At 42.5% G+C, this 9,976-nt stretch overlaps 1 protein-coding gene across 1 annotated transcript; it reads right to left on the minus strand.

The window, feature by feature from the left end:
* Positions 1-4,914: 4,914 nt before the first annotated feature.
* On the minus strand, positions 4,915-9,756 carry LOC123449337 (plant intracellular Ras-group-related LRR protein 7). Its single transcript, XM_045126530.1, has 9 exons — positions 9,532-9,756; positions 7,728-7,797; positions 7,274-7,320; positions 7,034-7,142; positions 6,730-6,815; positions 6,355-6,445; positions 5,623-5,708; positions 5,408-5,494; positions 4,915-5,331 (listed from the first exon to the last, which is right to left on the minus strand). The coding sequence occupies exons 1-9, from the start codon at positions 9,628-9,630 to the stop codon at positions 5,218-5,220; spliced, it is 789 nt and encodes a 262-aa protein (XP_044982465.1). The 5' UTR covers positions 9,631-9,756; the 3' UTR covers positions 4,915-5,217.
* Positions 9,757-9,976: the final 220 nt, after the last annotated feature.

Genomic DNA, 9,976 nt, shown 5'->3' on the forward strand with positions numbered 1-9,976 from the left:
CCGTAGTGCACCTTTATAGTCACCCAGTTATGTTGTGACGTTTGATACACCCAAAGCACTCCTACGGTATCCGGGAGTTGCACAATCTCACGGTCGAAGGAAAAGACACTTGACATTAGAAAAGCTTTAGCATACGAACAATACGATCTAGTGCTATGCTTAGGATTGGGTCTTGTCCATCACATCATTCTCCCAATGATGTGATCCCATTATCAATGACATCTAATGCCCATAATTAGGAAACCATGATCATCTATTGACTAACGAGCTATCCAACTAGAGGCTTGCTAGGGACACATTGTGATCTATTTATTCACACATGTATTACTGCTTCCTGTTAATACAATTATAGCATGAACAATAGACGATTATCATGAACAAGGAAATATGATAATAACCAATTTATTATTGCCTCTAGGGCATATTTCCAACATCATTGTCATCCTCTGTCGATGCAGAGCTCTTGCCCTTCGATGATGTAGAGCTCTCGTACTTCGTCGACGCAGAGCTCTTGCCCTTCGATGATGAGGTAGTCTTGTCCCTCGTACTCGGCATGAAGATATCGTCTTCGTCCTCGCTGTCGTCCATCCATAAAAATGGATGTTTTACTACACCGTGTATGTGTTGGCCTTTCTTCTTCCATCTTTCATTCAACGTGATAAGTTCTTTCTGTATCTCCTCAAATGTCCTTGGAGGCCACCCTTTCCTAGCTAATGCATGGACAACCTCATTCAGTAGCGTGTCACTACTGATGAGTTCGTCCCATGAAACTATTCTATTGTCTATCTTGAAATTACTAGATAAGCACAGAAGACATTCGGACATACCAGAGTGAAAACTACGGTCAAAAGGATAATGGGACATCTTGACGAGCTACCGGACTACACTACTATCCCACCTTAGTGTGGAGGGGAGTTTTATAGGTGCCTGAGAGCGAGGCGGGAAAGAAATGGCGGGAAAGCGAGGCGGGGAAGAAATGGCGGGAAAGAAATGGCAGAAAAGATATGGCGGGAAAGATATGGCCGGAAAACTTAACATGTTCAAACTAAGATACAACTTGCTGAAATTAAGATACAACTTGTTGAAGTATTCAATAATTTTAGGATACAATAACATAAATCTACTGAGTCCAACGTGGATATTTACCTTTTCCATCACCAGCTTCTTTTGTTGCCTTGGCCGCACGAGCCATTTCTTTCTTTCTCTGCGTCTCAGCATCACGGGCCTCCTGTCGCTCTCTGTAAACCTCCTTCAATCGAAGTTCCTCTTCTCGGTTTTTCTTTTCATCTCATCAATCATAGCCCTCTGCTTCACACAGTACTCTTGCCACTCTCTCTTCTCCTCTGCTTTCTCCTCTGCTTCGGCCTTCTCGCGGCGCTCTTCCGCGTACAAACTAGCCTATGCATGATGACCTCTTTCACGAATCTTGGTCACCGTTGAAAGGACGTGGATGTTGCCTAGAGGGGGGTGAATAGGCGCTTTAAAATAATTACGGTTTAGGCTTGAACAAATACGGAATAAAACTAACGTTTAATTTGTCATGCACAAAACCTACAACAACTAGGCTCACCTATTTGCACCAAGAACTTATGCTAAGCAAGATAAACAACTAAGTGATAGCAAGATATATGACAATAAACAATATGGCTATCACAAAGTAAAGTGCATAAGTAAAGGGTTCGGGTAAGAGATAACCGAGGCACACGGAGACGATGATGTATCCCGAAGTTCACACCCTTGCGGATGCTAATCTCCGTTGGAGCGGTGTGGAGGCACAATGCTCCCCAAGATGCCACTAAGGCCACCGTAATATCCTCACGCTCTCACACAATGCAAGATGTCGTGATTCCACTAAGGGACCCTTGATGGCGGTCACCGAACCCGTACAAATGGCAAACCTTGGGGGCGGTCACCGATACCCGTACAAAATTGCTCGGGGCAATCTCCACAACCTAATTGGAGACCCCGACGCTTGCCCGGAGCTTTACACCACAATGATTGAGCTCCGAGACACCACCAAGCTTCTAGGACGCCAAAGCATCCACGAAGAACAATATCTAGGGTACTAAGTACCAAAGGTAATAAGCTTCTCAAACTTCACTTCCACGTATCACCGTGGAGAACTCAAACGATGCAACTAATGCAATGGCAAGGGCACATGGAGTGCCCAAGTCCTTCTCTCCCAGATCCCACCAAAGCAACTAATGCTAGGGAGGAAAATGAGAGGAAGAACGAAGAAGAACACGAAGAACTCCAAGATCTAGACCCAAGGGGTTCCCCTCACTTAGAGGAGAAAGTGATTGGTGAAAATGTGGATCTACATCTCCTCTCTCTTTTCCCTCAAGAACTAGCAAGAATCATTGGAGGGATTGAGAGTTAGCAAGCTCGAAGAAGGTCAACAATGGGGAAGAACACGAGCTAAAGAGATAAGGTTCAATGGGGAAGAAGACCCCTTTTATAGGTGGGGAAAAATCCAACTGTTATGCTTCACAGCCCGCACAGAGCGGTACTACCGCTCATGGGAGCGGTACTACCGCTCGGTAGGTTCACCAACCATGCCGAGGCCACGAAAAACAGTCCGATGAAGCGGTACTACCGCTAGGGAGCGGTAGTAAAAAATTACTACCGCTCCGGGGCGGTACTACCGCTGGCACGAGGAGCGGTACTACCGCTGGATACTGAAACTGCTGTAACTTTCGCATACGGACTCCGAATTCAACAAAACCAAGTTTGTTGGAAAGCTAACGACATGGGCTGACACAATATTGATAGAAATATCAATAAGAAGCAAGTGAGAAAAGTCCCATAAGAAAACGGTGATAACCCTTCTTCGAATAAGACCGGTAAAAACTCCCAACATCGAAAACATCATAGAAGATGCATATGGACTCCGTTTTCGATGAACTCGAGCGTGTAATGAAGATGACCATAAGCTCTAAAACTCACAAAGAGAAATACCAAACAAGAACCAAGAAGTATGATGCAAGTATGCAAATGGTTTGAGCTCTCAACGAACGATACGATCAAGCTACTCACTTGAGAGCCCCCCTTGACAGTACAACAATCTATCCTAAAACAGAAAACCTATCAAGGGCAAACCTAGACCTTGCACCTCGTCCTCTTGAGCTAGATGACGATGATCTTGGCTTCCTCAAGATGGACCACCTTTATTGCTTTCGTTGGCTTGATAAAGACTAGTTGATTGCTCCCACATACACACTATGGGTGAGCCGCTCTTCAGCATATCTTCACAAGTCCATTGCCACCATCCTCCACCACTTGACGCCATCTTCCATGGGTTGTATGAGATCTTCCTCTTTGACGCAAGCCCATGGAAACACACCTAACCCCACATAGAACTCTCAAGAAGACCATGGGTTAGTACACAAATACGTATTGGACAATGCTTACCATACCATGGAATCACTTGATCCCTCTCGATACATCTTGTACGCTTTGTGTGTTGATCATCTTGATTTACTCTTTGTCTGACGATCTTGATCAACCTTGTGTCTCTATGACCATTCTTTGGATAATACCTTGAATACCACCTTGGTCATCGTATAAACTCCTTGAACCCAACAGATGGACTTCAAGAAGTGCCTATGGACAAATCCTATAAATATAACTTAAGGCAACCATTAGTCCATAGGAATTGTCATCAATTACCAAAACCACATATGGAGATATATGCTCTAACAACCGTCCAGTCCGACATTTCCGTGTCAATCCAACGATAGTACATGCACAGAGGAGGAGGAGACTACAAAAAAGATAAATATAAATATCAAGTAAACAATAATATCAACAATGTGTTTATTCTTGATGACTTGAGCATACTAGAGGCATGATGTACGGAGAAATAGAAACGGGTGGATCTTCCTCATAATTGGCGCACATGAAAAACTTCATGCCCAACCAATCTGAAAAAACTGCCACCTCCTTCACCTTGCAGAGATCACCGCACCAACAATGCACTACTTCCACCCCCCGAGGCAAACTCGCACTCTTCATTTTCCTTGGCCTAATGCTTTGATCCGAGCAAGGCAAACTCATAATGACTAGAGTGTTTGTGTTTTCAAGTGTGGCTGGACGATGGAGGAAGACAGTCCAATGCCTCCTTTTATAGACTCAGATGACAAGGGCAATGGTGGGGGAACGATGCGAGAAAGAAATGGCGGGAAAGAAATTGTCGGGAAAGAAATGGCGGAAAACGAGTCGGGAAAGAAATGGCGGGAAAGAAATTGTCAGGAAAGAAATGGTGGGAAATGAGGCGCGAAAGAAATGGCGCGAAAGCCTGGCGGAAAATGGAGGCGAAATTTTTTTATAGAAGGGCAATTTTGATATCGGGCATAAAAAATTATGCATTACGTGGCAAAAAAATATCCATGCATTTATTGACTTTGCCAACACCAATTAATACTAATTGGTTGCGGCTAGGTCAATTAATACTAATTGGTCGCGGCTAGGCCGATTAGTAATAATTCATCGCGGCTAGGCTGATTAGTACTAATTGAACAAGGTCGATAAGTGCTCACTTCAAAAGCCGACAGGCCTGTGGGCCTAGCCGTAGCTGATTGGGACTAATTGGCCTTAGGCCGACATGATCACATTTTTGAAATAAAATAAGATGACGTAATATTTTTCAAATTCAATAAAGAAAAGCAGTATTTAAAAAAAAAATAGTCACCTAAGTATTCTTAATCATCCGGAATACAGGAATCCGCATGGCGGGACATACCCAAATAACAAACCAACAGATTTAAAATTGAAACTAAACTTAGCAATCTCATGTGTTGCTCTATTTTCGTCTCTCAGATCTTAAGAGAAATAGAGAGATCATTTGCAATCAGGACTACTGTCTCCTTGCCCATTCGGAAAGATAGTAGACCAAGGCTTCGAAGGCCAGCTGTATGAAGACTAAAATGTTTTTTTCACCATCATAGGATTCCAGACAAATCTTGCTGCCACTAAAAGTGTTCAGCCAATGGAAGATGTTGTAGGCTTAGACAGGAGAGTACATAGTATGTTGATAGTCAACGACTGTAGATCCACATGACAGAGGTGGTCCACTCATTTTTCGTATGTTTTGTACTGTATTTATTGATTTCTTTACCAAATCAGATTGTCAAGAGACTGATATATATACAACTTTACAATTAATTCCGACTAATGAGGAAAAAAAAATGAGTTAACCCAAGTTTCCCCCCTGCAAAACTAACGTAAATCAATGCCTTCATCCAGGGCTGTGGAGCTCATCATCACATTTGAATCGATTTGCTTGTCGAATTTCTTCCTTCTGCGTGCTTCAAATTCAGCGAATCCATCCATCTGCGACAAATGAGAAAGGGAATTAAAATAGTGTTGATTAAGTTGCAGGAATCTATGGTGGCCTGAGGTCACTAACTTGCTGGAACTGGTCCATAGAGATTGGGTTGTTGTGCAGTGACAAGTTCTGAAGAGCCTTGCAATCCTTCAATAAGTTTTGGGGAAGCTGCAGCCCAAAGAGAGTTTGAGAATGGGTGGCTCCTTAAGTGCTTCTTGTTTCATAACGGCATGGACAATATATACATAGAGCGCACAAGATAGTCAAAGATGCCAAATAAATTCACTGGCACATACCTGACGAATTTTGTTTCCGTTCAATGATAAAGATTTGAGGCAAGCAAGGTTGCAAATTGACGAGGGCACGTCTTCGATTGCATTTCCTGAATATTTAGCATGAAGGTTAGCTGTAGGTAAGACGATGCTTTCAAATAAAAACCTAGCGATCTAAACAGAGGACGGGGCAGCTTTGCTCAACGAACGAATAGCATTATCCTACATGGTAATGATTTGACATCCCAAAATTATTTGCAGACTAGCAAATGGTAATCCTGACTAAACCAACATTTAACTTTCTGGATGATTGTAGACAAGAAGGCAAGATAACATTCCCAGCATAGTAACGTTACTAAATCGACATTTGAAGTCTTTCAGGCTCTGAGAAGAAGGAAATGTCGATGATCCCTACCAAATGTCGATTTAGCATTGATTTTTCAGCTGTGACAGTTGCCTTGCCTTCTCCAGTTATAATATTTTTCTTCTTTCTATCTATTGCTAAGTGTTAAAGTTATTAGGTACAAATGTACCTTGTCTATCTTTTATGGACAAATTATCAAAATCGTATCATTTTATGTTTCTTATATCGTGTATTTACAAATAATGGAAGATGTACCATTTCCATGTTTCATGTGCTTCGTATTAGTCAGGACGTGCCTTGCATGGCCGCGATTACTAGTGCAAGCAAAAAGAGGAGAACATGAAACTCAAATTATATAGTACTAGTAGTGTTGCAGAAACAAGCGGGTTTACCATTTGCCTGCAATTCTTCCAGGGACTTGCAGCCTCCAATTGATTCAGGAAGGGCATTTAGTTTGTTATCAGATACATTAAGTAGCAGCATCTGCATGAGTCAAACACAAAATGATGTTAAGTTATTGACAACAATACAAAATAGCTCCTAAAAAAGGATAACACAAAATTGATGGAATGCAGACTGGATAAATTTCATAAAATTAACTTATTTGGACAAAACAGAAAACAAATAATTCTTCTGTTGTGAAACAAAAATCAGTACTGACTGCGCCTTTATGATTTTCAGAAATTAGACATTCCTTTTGTGCTGGGAAACAAGTCTTTTGCAGAGATAGGATAAGCCTGGAATACTGAACCAAATAAAAACCTTACATTGGACAAATCTCCAACACTTTTAGGTAGGCACAGTAAAGAATTCTGAGAAAGTGTAAGCTGCTGAAGATTTGATAGAGAACACACTGTATGGAACAAAAGATCATGTGAGAAAATGGAGGCAACAGTTAGTAGAATAATGTTATGAAAGTCTAACTCTGTACTAACTCCTTGTGGGTAAGGTTTTAGACTAGAGCCTTAGCCACCTTTGTTATGTAAATAATAAAATAATAAACATATGGTAATATTTTGCTTGTTTCACTTCAATTCTTACAAAAATATAGACATGATCGGATGAACTAACATTCTTCAGGCAAGACAGTGATCCTATTTCTGTCAAGCGTCAGGATTTTAAGGTTCCTCAGGTATCCAATATTGGCTGGAATGTTTTCAATCAAATTACCAGCCAAAACCTACAGGAATAAAAGGAGAAAACATCACTATCAAGCAACCATTATTGATAAAGAAAGAAAGGAAGTACCGTTGCATGCAAATACACATCTCTAAAAAATCCAAGATGATATTTACTAAGAAGAATGCTTACCAGTCTTTGCATATGCACTATGGTACCAACTTCCTGGGGAATCTCAACTGCAAAATTAAAAGAAAGAATTTTCATTGCTCAAGAGAAATAGAATTATACAAACATCAAAGATGTTCAAACAGCTTATGCGGTTTCATAACTGGCTAAGTTGGTAGGAAGTTAGATTCAGAACAGGGAATTCTACCCAAGTAAGATGCTTAAGTAATCTTGCCCGGCATGGGTTTTGGATAACTTCTATCCGCAAACTGATAGAAAAAGGAAGGCAAGAAAATAAGTGTCCAATTGTAGCAAGTTGGCTTGAAAAATAGCACTTGCTCACATTGGAAAGTGAAAAATATATGTGCAGATAACTTCCAACAAGTTTCTTTCTGACTAAGTACAAGAAAAAGAGACAATAGCAAGCATTAATGTCTATCACCCTGAATGGAGATAAGTACTTGAAACTTCTGATTACCTATCTTGTTGTTTGTCAAATCCAGAGTTCTAAGGGTATTTCCCACTTGTAAAACTTCATTAGGTACTGCCTGCATGGAACGATGTTAAGCAATTCCGGAAGAGAAGCGCAACGTTACAGTAAGAAATACAGGAAGGCACCCTTTTTCACTTATTTGCTAACTATCTGGAATATGAGAACCATCTAATAGAAAATATTTATACAAGGACAAACAACTGAGTAAGCACCATATGGATTTCATTTAGTGAACCAGTAACGATATCAAGCTCCCGCATGCACGCACACGCACCCAAAAAGAAGAGAGAAAAAACACCAAAATCTTACAAGTTGACCAGTGCCACTCATACCTATTTGCCCAGTCAATGCAAATAAAATAAATTAGAACCGTCCATGACACACCTGGACAAATAGCCCTTGGCTGCTGACCTGAGGAGCCGTATGTCCTCTGGCTCCTTGCTGGATCTCAGAAGGCCATGGACAGCGGTTCAGAAGGTAGCGCTCACACAGACACCACCTTCTGTTGGAAGTCCACACTTCACACACATGCGAGTATTACTCGCCATCTTCGGCATACAAAAATCAGTTCCTAGGCTTAATGAGAGGCTGAGATTTTAAAGCTCTTGGCACCAGCAGAGTGATACAGACAGCAGACCGGCTGCTAGCAAACCAATAGCCCTCTATGCATCCGAAAACTGTTTACCCACCTGTGTACTAGAAACCAATTGGCGTGGCAGTTATGGGACAAGCTAGCGCTGCTATGGCGGCTTCACTCCTTCAGGGAAAATTACCTGGCATCCTGGAGGTTTGCTTCTTAGCTGGTTTAAACGCCCAACCGATGGGCTAAATTCAACTGGCGATAAGCCCTTTCGGTCCTGTTAATGCTTGTAGTTTGGGGAGTTTCGAGCAGAGAAATAGCATATTATTCAAGCAAAAGAAGCTTTCATCAATGTGGTTTTCGACAATTCAAAGAAAAAAAGACAAGGCAGAGCCTGGCTGTTGGCTGGGGCACGACACCTGCCAACACAAGTAGGGCCTCTGTGTGGCTGGGTGAAACCACTCGTGCTTATCTTGCTAGCCTCACCATTTTGGTTTTATCTGCCTTTTTTTTCTAGAATATGCACGAGCGTGCATATGATATTTGGTTTCATCTGCTTTCAAGCTTCAGTTGCTTACCTGTAGTTTGTAACTGTATTTTCTCGTCATCTATCACTGAAATCGTCAGATAGCCTATTTAGTCTTATAAAATGCTAACTGAGAAGCACATCGTTGCAGGCTTGCAGCAGTAACCTCAGTACACATTGAGGCGTCGAAAGCAAGACAGTTATTCATAAACACTTTTAGGCATAACCTTAACACTGCTCTAGAGTTCCTAGAATGCTTAATTTTGCAGTGGCAAGTATGATAATCTTCCTAAGGTTGCATTTCTTTTATTACAATGACGAAACCAGTGATTAAAAGGTGGCAAGTTAAATGCTTATCTGTCTATCGCGTCAGCCAAAAAGTCATTTCAGACAAAAGAAAGGCAACACAGTTCCAAGTTAGTGCATCACCACATACTACTACACAGGATGGCATACTTTTAACTTTTATATCGGCGAAACTGCGCTTTCCTTCCACCTAGGAATCCTCCATAGGCACTCAACCAGTTAATCAAACGGCGACGTGCCATCACTGACTGGGAAAAGAATCGTCGCTCGTACTCTCAACGTATAGGCATCCGGGATTCAGGGGCGCTGATACGGCGGACGCCCCCCAAAATGACCATCTACAGGAAAGGGGAGCTGGGGCAGTGGGCAATAAGAACCTTCAATCTGGCGTCCCGGAGGGCGACGATCCCGGTGGAGCGCCAGCGCGTGACGCGGCTGGCCGGCGAGTCCGAGCTCCGGCTGCTGCAGCAGCCCATCTCCCCCCCGCCGCGGGCCGCCCGCGCGAAGGCGAAACTCGCAGATACTTTTCCACCTCCGATTCTGGAAGAGATTTTGTTTCAGGGGGAGGGCGACGACTTCGGTGCGGAGGCAGTTGGGGGCGGCCGGCGGGATCTGCCTTGACCTCGTCCACCCACTGTCAGCTGGGGCCACCGGTGGGTGCCTCTCCTCGCTGGGCTGCGGGTCCGGTGCAGCTTACCTGGCATCTCGATTTTATCAAATGGTTATCTACTCCCTCCTTTTCGGTTTATAAGCCTCAAATCTAAAATCTCATCAACCAAGGTAAAATATGAGTGGATGACACTAGTTTAACTAGCCAATAAA

This window comes from Hordeum vulgare, chromosome 4H, assembly GCF_904849725.1.
Source record: "Hordeum vulgare subsp. vulgare chromosome 4H, MorexV3_pseudomolecules_assembly, whole genome shotgun sequence".
Classification (NCBI taxonomy): Eukaryota; Viridiplantae; Streptophyta; class Magnoliopsida; order Poales; family Poaceae; genus Hordeum; species Hordeum vulgare.

Excerpts from the sequence above, each read along its gene's own strand:
- LOC123449337 (XM_045126530.1), bottom strand. The coding sequence starts at position 9,630 with ATGGGCTGCTGCAGCAGCCGGAGCTCGGACTCGCCGGCCAGCCGCGTC. Across the intron at positions 7,798-9,531 it reads TCCGGGACGCCAGATTGAAG|GCAGTACCTAATGAAGTTTT; the intron begins GTTCTTATTGCC and ends CGTTCCATGCAG. Across the intron at positions 6,446-6,729 it reads GTGTTGGAGATTTGTCCAAT|ATGCTGCTACTTAATGTATC; the intron begins GTAAGGTTTTTA and ends TGACTCATGCAG.